The following is a 17,332-nucleotide window of genomic DNA, read 5'->3' as shown; positions in this document are numbered from 1 at the left end:
TCTCTCTCTCTCTCTCTCTCTCTCTCTCTCTCTCTCTCTCTCTCTCTCTCTCTCTCTCTCTCTCTCTCTCTCATGATGAAGTTTTGACAGAGAGAAAGGGTCCACAGTAAGTGCAGGCTAGGCTTATATCAAGTTTACATTAAAAACCATGATAATTTACAAGATGTTATTAAAACTTCCTGAAAATTTTGAATACACAAGATCCTAAGATAATTTTATATTTTTAAAAAAATTTTGTTTGCAAATTTAAGAGAATTCATTGTTACTGTCAGCTTTATCCATCGGAAGCATTGTAGATTGAAGGTTGAGGTGAACCTTCAGTAATGGAGGTGGAAGGTTGAAATTTCTATGGCTGAGATAACATGGTGAATCCATGTAGGTATAGTGTCATTTAAATCTATACTCCTTCGCACACGGTAGCAGAATTGGCTGATTGGCAGTTTGAGCCTACAGTACATCTCTGCCTACAAATGAAATTGTCCATAGAAAAGCAAAGAAATATTTACAAAGTATGGCATACAGTAATTTAGATAATCCTTACGCTGTCCAGACATTACTAGAGTTTAGGCAATGAATAACAAGTATACAGATATACATTATTTTAATTATATTTTGTTACAGGATGTTAGCTATCAAATTTTGGAATGATATAACCCAACGCAATGCAAGAAAGGGAGGTAAACGCTTAACACATTCACATAATTTCCTGTGTAACCTTCAATTTACATGTACAGTTCTTGTATTGCATTCATTACTGATTAGTTGGAGTATAGGTTGAATTATAAGCAGTTAATTAGGGATGTTGTAAAGTAAGGAGTGTTTTGTGTAAGAAGTTTTTGCTGACTTATAAACAAAGCTAAGAAGACGTGAATGTTATGATGATTGACAGCTCTCTCACTACCAAGAAGAAAAGATGTGTTCTTTGTAGAGCTTTACACAGTTCCATGTGAAAGGTGACCAAAAACTTTAATGATTACATGGAAAAAATTTTGCAATACAAGCAAGTGTTAACCGGAAGGATATACAGAGGCACCTCAACTTATGAGATTTCATTACTTTTTATGATATTTTAGTCCAAAAAGAAATTAGTCATTTCCTAATTGACAGAAAAACCCAGTATGTAAACGTGGTTTCGACAAGTGCTGAAACAAACCCAACTGATATTTGCCTCTGGACTTTCTTGCCCATCAGTGTCATAGTATGTTTACAGTGAATCCTCCCCCTCATTTTGGGACCACCTTGACGTGGTGAGGGGGCTCTCGAACCTCAGGAATCTCTTCCCAGGTTCGAACCCAAGAGTCCCATATGACATTATATATTTTCGAGTAAACTTATGTGGACCTTTCCATTTTTTGCCAAAATTTTGAAAGGCGAAATAAATGAGAAAACATATCATTGGCTTAACGTGGAGTTAAATCCGAAGCTAAATAGTGAGAACTGTGGTAGATCCATCATCTAACCCGACAATGTTCGGACTGTTTTTCAGGCGGAACTATTCTGTGGAGCTGGACCACGGATTCCAGGGGGGGCCTGGTTCTAGGAATAGAACTCTCGGCATTCTATCCAGTTTGCCCATAATGTGATTAGGATGGGGATAATTGTATTAACATAATACTCTTAGTCCTAGCAAGCGGGTTCTGCTTACACTTGGGCCATACTAATCATGTTATGCCATCCCCTTTTGGGGTAGGGTAGGGATGCGGACATTTGGGAGTCCTTTCTCACTTGTGCCTTTGGCAGAAAATTAACTTCGCGAAAGGGCCAATGATATCTTTTCAAGAATTTTTGTGTGTGTGTGTTGTGTAAAAACTCAAAATTTATGAACTGTGAAATAAATGATTTGAGTACCCCTGGGCCCCATGATGGAAAAAACTACGGCACAGTTGATGACCATTGGCACGTCACTCGACCCGAATTTCCTAGGTACTGCCACAAGTAGTGAAAGTACTATAAAAGATACAAAGGAACACCCTGTTCCAAGTAAAGCAGCAGAGCCAGAAAACCAAATAGAGTGCATAAATACAAAAGAAACAAACAAAAATAAATGGTAAAACTCCAATATCGTAACAATGGAACCATATATGATGAACAATAATTCTGAATTAGAGACAAATAATCCTCTCAGCAAAATACAGAAAATATAAAAAATCATAATAGACAGCAACATACAAAACAAGGACCAAAAGAAACAAAAATTACCGACTTAATCCCACATTGGTACATTTTGATGACCTCTTTGGACCAGATAATTGGTCAAGATTTCTAGTCCTCAAAGCTGCAACAAAATCTCAGCAGCGATGCTAGAAAACAAATTACTTAACATATATCCAACACAAGACATGGAATGCAGACACATCAAGGACAATGAATGGCTTATCCAAGTAACCAATAAAATCAGTCCACTGCCTTTTTAAGTATAAACAGAAATAATAATATAAAGGTAATAATTACAAGCCATGAAACAAGAATTATGTACAGGTACAGTCATCCTACCCAATAGCGAGCAGGAGCTTCCTTCAAAACAACTATTGCTAGACTCCCTCAAAATTGAGATATAACAATATCCACGATTTAGAAATATACTCTATTTCAAGTAGGAAAGATAAAAGTAAAATATCAACATTGCCAAAATAAATTTACAGGCCAAGACTTACCATTTAAAATAAAAATTCTTGGACAAAATAGAGAAGTTCGTCCTTTTGTTCCTAAACCATTACAATGTACACAGTGCTCAAGGTATGGACACACATACAAAAGATGCCGTAATAAAGCTATATGTGCAGTCTGTGCATCAGATGACCATACCACTAATTGGAACTGTAAACAATCAAAATGTATTAATTGTGGACTAGCCCATCACGCAAAATCTAAGGAGTGTTCATTTTACCAATATAACACAGAACTTCAGTTGTTAATAAATAGGACAGGAATGTCAGTCATGGAAGCCAGACTTGAGCTAAAAGTAAGAGGCGTTAACAATCCATCCAAAACCCCCACCTTTTCAAATGTGACTAAAAATCAAGACATCAAACAGCACAATGACAAACAAGATAGTATAAACATGGAAACTGGATTTCATACCAATAATACTGAAACCCAAAATAAAAGTGATATTACAACAACCAATACCACCACCAACATAGATGATTCAGTTATCCATGGAAAAGAACTTCCAATAGAAGAAGAATTAAATAATGATGATAATCGAACTGGCAAAAAGAAAAGAATTCTAGAAAGAACCCCACCTAAGGGAAAAAAAGTAAATATTGAAAATTACAATCAATCCGAGACACTCCAACTACACCAGGAGAACATTTTAAAAAGATATTAAACTAACCTCATCACAAGTGGAAATACACAATTACCCTCAATCTCAAATCAAACAGCCAACATCCTGGACAGTAAAGATCACTCTTACAATTTCCATCAAATAATACTAATGAAAATCATACCATAAACCAAACCAAAATATAACTATCACCCCCAACCATCCACAAGACCGAAATATCCCATTAACAACAACAAAACAAATAACCCCTCAAAACCAACAGTCCTTATCACTACAGAAAAGGAATAATAGAATTACAAAACAGAAATTTCTAAAGCTAGACCAAAAACTTCTGAACAATAATTAACATTACCAAACATGCTTCATCTTGTGGTTGTAATGAATGCTTTGTAAGTACAATATAACCAACTAACTACCAAGACAGAGGACACAGTACGAAATTGTATTGACAATTTTACCAAATTAAGGAGGTGCCCTTTAACACAACCAACATGAGAACGAAATTATGTTCTCGAATCCTTAAAATACAAAAGGAAATTATAAAATCAAAAATAGACTTGTTAATATTCAACTATGAAAAACAAACAACTGCAGAATCTAATAACCAACATACAAATACAACGATTAAAAAACCACAAAATAAATTCAAATGCATATAAACTACGAGATAAAGTAAATCAGCAATCAATTTACAGAATTTAACACCAATTCCTCCCAATAATGGAATATAAAATCATTCAATGGAATATAAATGGTCTCTTAACCCGACTACGTCTGGGTGAATTACAAAGAATCATACGAGACCACAACCAATGTGCATATGTCTACAACATATAGGAAGTAACCCTACAAATATCCAAACACTATAAAATTGCCTGTTATTCACCAACTGACGGTGGGAAAATTAGGCACAGCCATATACGTTCATAATAGCATTACATATGAACCTGTTGACATACCATCTATGCATATCAAATAACATCAATTAAACTGTATATGCCTGATAAAAGTAAAATTACTATTTGTAATTTATATAACCAACCAAATTTCAATGCAAATTTCTTCAGTGATTTTTCTGAACTTATTAGCAAAAGTATACAGGAACCACTACTTATAGTAGGAGATTTTAATGCACATAATCCAGTATGGGATATTAATAAACCCCACTGACACATCCGGAATCAAACATAGAGAATACTATAATGAAACACAATCTGTATTGCTCAATGAAAGCGAAATTCCAACATATTTTTCAAATACACACCTAACCTTTTCTTCAATTGACATTTCATTATGTTCAAATGATGTAGCGGAGAAATTTGAATGGAACGTCCTAGACGATTCATACACAAGTGACCATTTCCCAATCATTCTGAACTACTTAAGTAATGTCAAAATATTGCCACCTACAAGATATAATATCCAAAAAGCTAACTGGGATAAATATTTCCTATACACACGAAAACATACCACCATCCCACATAATGAAGATCACAATACTACATGTGAATCCTTCTCAAACTTCATAATAAATGCTGCAGATAAAAGTATTCCAAAACCAAAACACATTCCACAAAAATCCCCTGTCCCATGGTGGAATCCAACATTAACAACATTAAGTAAAATAAAAACATATATTGAGTCGCAATCTTAAACAGGACTCAAAACTCGCCTTAAATCACTCTAAACAACAAAAATGCCCTATAGTATAAACATATTAAACAAAACTAGTTTATAACAAACATAACAATTAACCACATTAAACCACTATATAACAAATATACAGCCAAATTTAGAAAAACGGTAATAGCTGAAAAAATCGCATCATGGAAGGAATATGTCTCAAAACATATCTTCAAACACATCCACAAGGGATGTCTTGCAAAAGATAAGGAAAATCAATGGAAAACATATAAGACCTCCAAGAAGTGCAATACATTTAAATGGAAAAATATACCATGATACTTATGAAATATCAAACATAATTGGGAAACATGAAAACATCAGTGCTTACTCCAGCCTAGATACACATTTTCAAAGTATCAGAAAACAAAAAGAAAATATAATACTCAATTTTGAAACTCCTTGAAGACTGGAATAAATAAACTATATTTTTAACATGGATGAACTTAGATAATTCCATCAACTCTTGTCATCCCTCTGCACCAGGATATGATAAAAATATCATTTGAAATGATTAGAACAAAAAAATTAGCTCCTATAGCTAAATCATATTATTAAAATTTTACAATAGTATCTGGCTTGAAAATCGTGTCTCGGTTTCCTGGACCAAATGGAAACATGCCATAATTATTCCAATAAACAAACAAACCAGGAAAGGATGCAAGTAATCCATCCAATTATAGGACCGATATCTCTAACAAGTTGCCTATGCAAAATCTTAGAAAAAATGGTTAATGCACGATTAACGTATGTAATAACCAAAGAATATCCATTTTAACACCAACACAATCTGGTTCAACTAGCTGGCAGATCAACCCTAGATCAACCCTTAACACATTTAGAAGATCATATCAAAAAGGCTTTTCTTTGCAACAAAAGAAATTAACAGTAGCTATATTTTTTTGATATAGAAAAAAGCATACGATAACTAACATGGAAACATAACATCATGCAAAAAACTCCACTCCAAGGGACTAAGAGGCCACTATTACCAATATTTATTAAGAACTTCTTAACAAACAGAACTTTTCAAGTAGAGTAGAAAAATTCCTTACTCAGTAAACCTATAAACTGGAAGAAGGAATCCCCCTCAAGGTAGTGGTCTTGAGCTGTACATTGTTTGCTTTAGCAATCAATGACATTACTATAAAAATTTACAAGTGGTGTAAAAACAGTTTATATGTTGATGACTTTGTCATTTACTATTACGAGTAGTAATCTGAGACATGCTCAGAGAGTTCTCAGTACTGCCATTTCAATATATGTAGTTGGGCAAATTCAGTTGGATTTAAATTTTCAAACGATAAAACAAAAGCAATCGTCTTCTACAAAGACAAAGGTGGATGAAGAACCAAACAATCAAACTGCATCTTTATAGCACGAAAAAAAAAAAAAAATGAAATACAAATTTTTGTACAAAAATCAAGTATCTAGGAGTAATATTTGATCAACATTTAAATTGGAAAAGAGCACATCAAATACATTAAAGCCAAGGGGCATCAAAGCCCTTGCCATATTAAAAAAGTTATCACACACTAATTGGGGAGCAAAGCGAGACATTTTATGATATATAAGGCAACAGTCCTTAATCCATAATAGATTACTGCTGTCCAATATATTCATCCGCCTCAGAATCTGCATTAAAATCTCTCGATGCAGTGCACCATGAAGGCGGTGCGATTGTGCACAGGAGCTTTCCGATCGTCCCCAACAAACTCACTTTTGGTGGAGGCAGGTGTTTTGCCCTTAAAACATCACCGTAATTTAATAACAATACAAAGAGGTCTTTCAATGCAAGCAGGATCGTCTCCTGCAACTTACTGCTTCCAAAACTGTAATCAAGTAACAGCAGTTAATAGTACTAGCTCTTTCCAAAAAGAGCTAGATACACTAATGAACATACATAATACGAATCCAATTTTTCCCACCAATGGAATTTCCACCACCATGGATTATAAATAGAGTAAAGATATGTACCTCCCTGTCTTACCTACTCAAAAAACAAATGACAAGTACGGAAATGTACCGCCAACATGCTTTGGAGCACATTAAGAAAAAAGGCGACAAATTTATGATATATAAAGACGGCTCCAAAAATAATGTTGGGTAGGAGCATCTGCATATTCGAAAAATATGTTAAGTAAAAAAAGCCTACCTTCAATATCATCAGTATTTACTGCTGAAGTCACAGCCTACAGATGGCTCTAGATATGATATCTGAGGGGCAAAAAGCAAGTGTGTCTGTTATTTTCAGTGACTCACGTAGCGCTATAGATGCAATAAGACAGTATAAACCAGGAAACAAATAGTACAGGAAATTCAAATAAAAATTCATCAACTCCTCCAATCAGGAATATCAATGGAAATATGTGGATCCCAGCACACGTGGGAATAAAAGGAAATGAATATGCAGACTCTGCTGCCAAATTAGCCTGCACTATCCCTCCAACAATTTCATATGCCCCAGTGTCAGACTGGGTAAAATCAGTTAAAACATTAATTTACCAGGATTGGAAAGAAGAATGGGCCTCTGTGCCAACACAAATAAACTTAAAAATATAAAACTGAAGTCTATGCATGGAGGACATCCTCACAGGAGGAAAGAGCAAAAGAGGTGATCCTAGCAAGGCTACGTATAGGATACACAAGATTCTCACATGGTCACTTGATGTCAACACCACATGCTGACCCAGTGAAATGTAACAGATGTCAAACACCCATGACAGTACAGCATTTGCTTGTTGAGTGCCCAAATTGGACCCAGCAAAGATCTATTTATCTGCGGAGTTTGGAAATGAAAAAATTCTTGCGGGAAAGCAGGGATTTTTCAATTAATAAAATCATAAATTTTTTAAATAAGACGGGTTTCTCAAATAAAAGTATTTTTTTTTTTTTTTTTTTTTTTTTTTTTTTTTTTTTTTCCCCCCACTCAGGATTGATCCCTGAGAACCAGCCCGAGAAGAGTCTACTTGAGACTCAGAGGTCTGGAAAAACTAACACCTATTAATAATAATACAGTGAATCCTTGACTTTCAGAGATTCAAGCAGCTCAGTGGCGTGGTTGGTATGGTGTTAGCATCCCACCTCGGTGGTCGCGGGTTCGATTCTCGGCCATTCCATTAAGGTGTGAGAGATATGTTTTTCTGGTGATAGAAGTTCACTCTCGACGTGGTTCGGAAGTCACGTAAAGCCGTGGTCTTGTTGCTGAAAAATCACTGGTTCCATGCAACGTAAAAGCACCATTCAAGCAGAGATTCGATCATACGGCACTTTTTCAGTATCATTAACCTCACTTTACAGTTCCGTAACTTGATGGAACATCAACTTCCGGCTCCGTAACTCGAGTTAGTGCGCCACGATTGCTGTTGAAGCTCTGTTAACAGTGAAAAACCAACTTACAATGGAATTAATCTTACAGAGCAGCGCTGAAACACAATGTAGATACTTGTATGCATCGTGTTGAAGTAAACTACAGTAGACAGTTGCTGTGTGTATGCATCGATGTCCCTTCTCCTCCGTCGTCTTCGGCCTGGGCAATCAAATCGCTGAAAATAGCGCTGGCTTTGTGGCAGATTGCCGTCTCCGTTATCGTATCACAAGCGATTTCTTTGTCTTTTATCCAGACAAGAAGCAGCCTTTCCATCTCATCGTGCACGTGGCTCCTCTTGCTGGACAAAATAGTCAGGCCCTTGGAAGGTGTAGCTGCTTTGATGACGTCCTTCTGCTTAAGGATGGTGCCTATTGTCGACGGATTTCGGCCATATTCCTTGGCGATCACACTCAATCACATACCAGCTTCATATTTTTTAATGATCTCCATCTTCGTCTCCAAAGAAAGCATCCTCTTCTTTCCTACTTCAACTTTCTTGTGACCCATGACTACCATGACTACGTATATACTGTATGTAATTATGTTATGTAGTATGCATACGCATGAAGTAAAGTTCTCACACAACACAATAAAGTAGTACTACAACGAAATCACTAACTATTTAACGTTAATAAACGAACGAATTCCTCGTGCTTATGATACCGATGATGCCGCGAAGTGACCGAAAAAGCACGCCGCTACGTAGGTGCATGATGGGATCATGGGAGAGATGCTGACCAATAGGAGAGCAGGATCGTATGGCGGTGACTAGCATTAGGAACCAATGGGAGAGAGCGGGAGGATGGTGGCGAGTCCACTCAGTTGGCGGTGCGCGAGTTTTAAAGTTGTTATCAGTGGTCCGGGCGAATCTCGGACTTTACAGCAACAACCTTTCATATCTTGAACAATTTTTGTATGTAGTAGAGCCACAAAAATCTTCATATTTGCTTTCGTTTCTCGAGTTTTTCGTAAGTTGAGCCTTTTGTATCTCGAGGTACCACTGTATAAGAAAGTATGATTTTCAAAACATCCAGTCGTATAAAGTATATAGATGCTGTAACCTATACTTTTATATTCATCTTTTAGTCACATTTCTTAAAGCAATCGGTTAACCCTTTGGTATGTACATTTTCATGTTTAAAAAAATTTAAAATCCGATTTCATGGTCTTTTCTAGCATAAAATTTACTATTGGGCATTATACATATTGAAAATTAAGTTATGCATCATTTTAAAGTATAAAAAACATGGTTTTCAATAAAAATACAGGAAATTTATGCAAATAGCAAAAAAGTAATGTTAAAGAAAATTTAAAAGTATTTTTTGATTCAAATGATTACAAAAACTAATCTATTCATTTCATTGAACTATGAAATTCAGAAAACACCAAATAAAATTTGAGAGAGAAAGAGAGAGAGAGAGAGACCCCTTCAGGTAAATATAGATTTCTAATGGAGGTGAGGAAGGATATGCTGAATTAATCTTTTTTGTGTTGTGTGTGTGTGTGTGTGTGTGGTTACTTCATACAGTCTCATTCTAATTACTGGCTATTGGCCACTGGCTTCCTGAAAGAGAACTTCACAGAGTGTTTGGCTCTTCATATGAAATAATAAAAAATAATATTTGTAAAGGCCATTTTTATAATTGGGTAGTGTACTATTTATATTATGGTGTAGAAGTGGTTTTACTAAAAAATGCAGTATTGTTTCTGGAAGTGAATACTACATAGCTTAAACAGCTTATAAATAAGAGCAACCTGTTTAAGGGAAATTATGTAGTGTAAGTGTATGTTTATGATATTAAATTTTGTATAATATATATATATTATATATATATAATATATATATATATATATATATTATATATATATATATATATATATATATATATATATTATACATATATACAGGCAGTCCCTGGTTATCGGCAGGTGTGCTGGGAAACGAAAACTGCCATTAACCGAAACATTTATGATGCCAATATCTGGTTATCAGTGCCATAAATCGCTGATTTTATGGCACTAAACTGGATCACTGATAAGCCGGGAGCTGCCTGTGTGTGTGTGTGTATATATATATACGTATATATATATAGTATATATATATATATATATATATATATATATATATATATATATATATATATATATATATATATATATATATATATATATAAATATATATATATATATATATATCTATATATATATATATATATAATAAATATATAAATAACATAAATATATATATATTATAAATATATAAATATACAGGCAGTCCCCGGGTTACGACGGGGGTTCCATTTTTGAGACGCGTCGTAAGCCGGAACATCATAAAAAAATCCTAAGAAAACCTTACTTTTAATGCTTTGTGTGCATTCAAAACTACGTAAACTGCATTCTTATTGCATTTTTGGTGTCATATTTTCATCTGCCAGATCAGCATTTGTAGGCGTCGTAACCCTGGAAAATAATTTTATAAGTATATATATATATATAATAAAAATATCTATATTATCTATATATTGTAATGTATTGTGTATATATATATATATATATATATATAATGTTTACTATTATGTATACAATATGTATACAGGCGGTCGTAAAAAATATATTCATTAAAAAAATAAGGCATTTGTTTTTTAAAGGTATCTTTACGGCACAATTTTCAGTTAACAGCGCCGCTAGCGCCGTTGTCTAACGAGTTCATACATTTGTAGAAATGCCTTTCAGACCATAAAGGTTATGCAAATTATATTGACAAATTTTATGGAGAGTTAATACGTAGGTTTTAGGGTAAAATATATGCCTCTTGACGCTGTTCTATGCCAAAAATATCGAGTTACATAAGTGCAAATTTAGCTATGGATGTGTCGATTTATAAATGTTCATGCTTTTGTTTAAAATGTGTATGAAAATGTATTACGTGTATGGTATTTTTATTTCTGCACAAATATGATACAAAGGCATCATTTGAAACTGCCCTTCACGTTATCAAATACAGTGTTTTTTCATGGTCTTTCTTGTGAGCCACCGCCTTTCTGAAAATATCGATTTAAAAAAAGTGCAAATTAGTGATCGATGTGTCGATTTTATAAATGTTTATGCTTTTATGTTTAAAATGTGTATGAAAATGTATTACGAATAGGGTATTTTTATTTCTTTGCAGAAATATGATAAAAAGGTAGCTTTTGAAACTGCCCTTCAAGTTATCGACTACAATGTTTTTCAAGTTTGTTCTTGTATGCCGCCGTCTGCCGCTCTTCAAAAATATCGATTTAAAGAGTGCAAATTTAGCGATCAATGTGTCAATTTTTTTTAAATGTTTATGCTTTTATGTTTAAAATGTGTATGAAAATATATTACGTAAAGGTATTTTCATTTTTGTACAGAAATAAGATACAAATTAAGGCAGCCTTTTTAACTACGCTCCACGTTGTCAGGGGATGTTTTTTCATGTTCGTTCTTGTCCGCCAGTTCCGAAAAGTGCATTGTGTTATTTTATTAATTATGCATCTTTTCCATAAATCCTTTAAAAAGTTATACATTATTTCACTCTATCCAAGAATATTGTATGTATTCTCATATTATTGTATTTTAAAATACTACAGCAAATTTAAGCCAGTATTCCGCGGAGCGGCCAATGTTGTGGTTTGAAATCAGCTGATGAATACAAGTTCGTTTCACCATAACGCAATTCTGAGCGAATGCTCTTGCTTCTAGTTAGCATAAACGAATATCTAGATACTTGACTTATATGAGACAAAGTTATTTTTCCTTATACAACGTGTTTGTAGGTGGAAATATTTTTTTAATATGTCTCGTTGTGAATGTGAACTACTATTTTTTTCATTAACAGATTACGTTGGCGGCATGTTTATTGCGTAAAAAATTACGTGATTCCGTTCGCAATAATCTTTATATCATCGTAATACGAACTTTACGTTATTTATCTTATATCGGCGTGAAACCAACAGTAAAATGTGTTCTTTCAAGCACAGTAGTTTTGATTAAAAGGATTTTATCCCAATTTTATCTACGGTTGTGTTTGATGGCATACGTTTACTGCAGTTTTATCCTTGTTGCCGATGTACAATAATAGTCATTAGCAGCTTGAACAGTTTTCTCAGCTTCAGTTATAACTAGGTTTAAATTTAACAGTATATTTCCCGATTGATCTTTAATCTATATTGATCTTTGATCTATAGCGAATAAAGTTATTACATTAAGATATCTCAGTTCTATTCTATACATACGCCATTTATAACAACTACGGTAATCTTGTACTATAGTACGATGATTGAAATACAAGCCAAACGGATGTTATCCAGTTCGGTTGTACTTAGAAAAAAAAAAAAAAAAAAAAAAAGTCTTCTCGTTCGGTTGTTCATGGCTGTACATGTTCACGCAACGAGTATAACGTTAAAACCATACTTTCATCATTCTCTTTTGCTGTTATTGAACTTGTGTAACTAGAAGATGGATAAAGTTAGGCCATTGTAATTTGATCTCTCATAAAATCGGACTATCATAAGACTAATGATCGTAACTTGAACACTACAGCTACCTGTACATTGTATAAACTTTATTATATCTTTACATACTCTAGACACCCAAAGGATTAAAGCTAGGCTTTTTTAACTTTACAGCATTTACAATGCTATAATGTACTGTACAGTAAATTCTATAGTACTATACTGCATAAATATAATTTTACTTATTGGGCCGTTCTGGGATTACGGCGCCTTTGACTGGTCTAGAGTTTCGAAAGGTGTGCGGTGGCCGTAGGCTTTAAAATTGCTTAGCGTCAAAAATCGCTTGGTGTCGGCAGCCAGGAACGGAACCCCTGCATATATATATATATATATATATATATATATATATATATATATATATATATATTATATATATATATATATATATATATATATATATATATATATGTGTGTGTGTGTATATATATATATATATGATATATGTATGTGTGTGTGTGTGTGTGTGTGTGTGTGTGTATGTATATGTATGTATGTATGTATATGTATATTATATGTTGTATATATATATATATAGGATATAATATATATATATATATATATATATATATATATATATATGTGTGTGTGTGTGTGTATATAGTTATTATATATAATATATATAGATTATATATATTATAATATATATATTATATATATATGTATATGTATATATATATATATATGTATGTATGTATATATATATATATATATATATATATATATATATATATATATATATATATTATATATATATAATACTATACACACACACATATATATACACATATATACTTTAGAGTCGGTATCAACCCACCTTGACCTCGGTAATGTTATGCTTTTGTCCACACGTAGCCATTATATGAGTCATATCACATTACTGTGATTCATATACATTCATCGAGCTACAAATGTCCTTTAATATCTAATTTGCTTTACCTCAGAATAATTCCCCTATGGTTAACACATATGAAAATATATTAATTCTGAGGTGAACTATTGATGTAGGCTAGGTGTTACACTCTCCGTATCCATTTGTAGAAGGCAGATAGAATATTACAACTTTATTTAGGATAAAGGTTATAGAAACAAAACTGATGTATTACTTTATGAATCTATTTATCCATTATCGTGGATGTTAAATCCTATGTGTAAGAAAACCAATCATCTGCTATTTATAGTGTTGACATTCTCAGAATCGGCTGATGAAGCCTGCTAGTAACAAAATTGACTGTATTACCAGAATTATTATTTGTTCATATCCGGAACAGACCATTGGTCTTAATGCAATGGGATTTTTCAGAACCTGAGCGGATTTCATTTATGAATAGCACAAGATTTTGGTGGCAACACTTCAGTTTCTCTCAACTACCTTCAAGCAAGACTATCTGTGTCTCTCACTCAGAAGCCAGTTGTTTTTAGCACTTCCCACTCGCTTTACATCTTAACATTCTAATTTTTCATTCTCTTTTGTTTGTTTCTCCATATATTGTGGTGTGTGTGTTTTATATATTATTCATTTTTAAGAAAATGTAAACCCATGAATCATCTGAACAATTCAGGCATCAGAGAAGATGCTCTTGGGTTCGGTTGTGGCTGCTCAGCAAGTTGTGTAGCTCATCCATTGCCCCTAGTGTGACAGTTTGTATCTTACCTAAGATGTTGGTTATGAAAGTGAATGAGATGACTGGATTTCTTCCTTTCTCTTTTTATTCCTCCACTTCTGACGGGCAGCAGATAGTTTTGAATCATTTGCTGGAACTGGTTAGATTCAGGCGAGTGAGCGCCCATTCTATTTGTCATATTAGATTCAATTGTTCCTATACAATAAAAAAATTCCTTAGTAGAGGCAAGTCCCTTCCTCTTTTAAAAGGAGAGAGGAACTGACAATAGATCAAGGTTGGTAGCTAATGGGAATTTGTCGTCTCCAACAATTACAGGTTCTGTTCATTCCAAGAAAAAATTTAGACAGGAGTTCCTATTTTCTCCTTGTCCAAATGTCTGGTTGTTGAGTAGCCCTTCGCTTAACAGATCAGAGGTATATGACTCCTTCCTGTGCTCTTAACAGTTTGCTAGGAAGTTAGCCTAGATGAACGAACTGGACTCAGCAGGATGCTGAGAAAATCATCTTACATTGAGACCTTAGGTTTGTTAGTTATGAAAAATACAATTTGATTTCAAATTTGTCATTTTCATTTTTGTATAAAAATGTAAAATGGGTATGCAAAGTTAGACTAACATACACTTTGTTCAAGTAAAATCCCTCAAACACAAAACAGCTGTTTCCCAATACGTTAGTTTACATCATACTCAATGTGTTTGAGTTTTCTTTGGATAATGTTTAATTTATATGAGATGGTTATGAATTGTTACAAAATCCTTAAATTTGGTAATCTTGTTTGAAAGCCTATCCTAGTACAGTCAACCAAAAGTGAAATTAATTTGGTTTTTATTACACGAACTGTGTATTACATCTTTAGTAAATATGGCATTTCTCAGTGATGAATGTTCAAAGCAAATTCACTTTTGAGAACACTACTAAAAAGTAATTAATCATTTTCTATTTTACTGGAATTTATGATTTTTCATTTCACCCTGGGGTCATGGAAGCTTTACTTGTATGGGTGTGTGTGTGTGTGTGCGTTACATCTACTTATGGCGTTTCATCAATATTCACATTCCTGTATCTATGTAGCACTATGTTTGTGTTTATCTACAGGCTGCTATATGAGCAAGAGCCTGTGCTTGTGCTGCCATAAGGCAGTTTAATCTCAAACAGTGTTTCTTAGCATGGTATCACATTTGTCATTTTTCTTTTATGCTGTGCTTGATTTACTGTACAGTATTTCATTGGAAGTCTAGTTGACTCTGGTATGATTATCACATGTACCATAATAGTGCATAGAGAATATTTTACCATTGTTGATATTTCATTGAAGTTGTTCCGCACCCTCTTCTACCCTACGCATGTGTATCCTTTGGGTTGTAAAAGTTGGGGGAGGGGGAAAAAAAAGTCAAAATTTAATTGAGAATAGCATGAGCTGTAAATAAAAAAAAAATAAACAATGCAAAACAGCTTCTGGGAAGTCAGACATCTCAAGTCGCCCTCTTCACCCATCCAACACAGCATCCCCACCCTCTCCCAGCCAGGAAAACTGTTCCTCAGCTCCACCTACCTTCCAAAAGAAACCCTTCATTGAGTAAGTGAAGCTCTACTGAGCTGTACTTCCCTTCCTCTCCCATGGTGTTCAGCCATCTGACACACCACCTAGGAAACTTTTCTAGGCATCCTCATCCCGGAAATCCCTACACATCCTGTATCTGTGGCCTTGGTCCCTGGTCTGGGTGTTACATAATGTCAAGTTCCAGATAATGGTGATCAAATAATTGAAGTATTATTGTTAAATACTTAGTATTAAATGTTTTAATAAGGGAAAAGGCTTAGTTAAGCTTAAGTGATTGCCACTTTTAAAAACTGCCAGTTTGGATGAAGTTAAAATTTTAAAATTTATCATATGGTATAGTGAAGGCATTAAAATCCCTTTTCTCAGTTATTGCTTAGAGCATTGTCAACTGGTATCATGATGCTCTGTGCCTGCTTGTTTCATAAATTACTTGTGATTGCCATCTTTGTGAGGTGGTTTGTTTCAACGTTTTTGGGTGAGTGATAATCATGAGCTCCCTTACAAGAGAAACCATTACTAAAATGCATGTGATAAAGTAGGCTGTGATTTGGCAGGGCAGGATCAGTACATTATGGATATTTCATATCTAAGAATTAAATAGTACTATAAGAAAAAACGGTAATCACAGATTCGTTCTATTCCAGTTACAAAGAAATATTTTGGGATCTCAGCCTCGTGTAACAAAGTTCAAAATTGACTGGGATGATGCAAGAGACTCGGAAAACATTCCACCCTCAGAAAATGTTGCAGAGAATTCCTCCTCCTCACAAACCACCACAGAACAGCAGAAGCCAGTTCCTATGTTGGAAAATAGCAATAGTGCTTGTGCTATGGAAGTTGCATGAGATTTGTAATATTGTTTATCGGTTAAATTGAGTTTTCTAACAGTCTAGTGTCTTGCTCTATTTTTCTTTTCCATGAAGAGGACTGTAGGTTTGTGAATTCTTGGCAGTTAGCTGCCATTCAGTATTTCTAAGAAAAATTAATACAATTCTCACATGTACATGAGGAAATGCTTCAATATGAAGCAAGTCTTTCAGTGGTGTATCTTTCAGAAGTCATACAAAAGGACTGAAGTCTTTTTATAGGACTTATTTGAAAATTGCAGTGTTCCGAGATGATTTTGTTAATTGAGATTTTAGCTTTGATTTTATTTTACCTTTTATTTCTAGTAATTTTGTGAAATTATTTTTTAAAACCCTCCCTTGAGGTCAATTGTGCAATGATTAACTACTATATTACTTTGTCTTGAAGACCAAAATTGCACAAAAGT

At 33.9% G+C, this 17,332-nt stretch overlaps 1 protein-coding gene across 1 annotated transcript in view; it reads left to right on the top strand.

Annotated features, from left to right (window-relative positions):
- LOC135219773 (histone chaperone asf1-like) overlaps positions 1 to 17,051 on the top strand; it is a 67,119-nt gene extending 50,068 nt beyond the window's left edge. Inside the window, 1 exon segment of the mRNA XM_064256825.1 lies at positions 16,704 to 17,051. Coding sequence (XP_064112895.1) covers positions 16,704 to 16,904 — 201 coding nt within the window. The 3' untranslated portion in view covers positions 16,905 to 17,051.
- The last annotated feature ends 281 nt before the right edge of the window (positions 17,052 to 17,332 follow it).

Source organism: Macrobrachium nipponense, chromosome 1 (genome assembly GCF_015104395.2).
Source record: "Macrobrachium nipponense isolate FS-2020 chromosome 1, ASM1510439v2, whole genome shotgun sequence".
Taxonomy (NCBI): Eukaryota; Metazoa; Arthropoda; class Malacostraca; order Decapoda; family Palaemonidae; genus Macrobrachium; species Macrobrachium nipponense.
The sequence above is the reverse complement of the archived record's forward strand: the minus strand, read 5'-3'. Positions and strand labels throughout refer to the sequence as shown.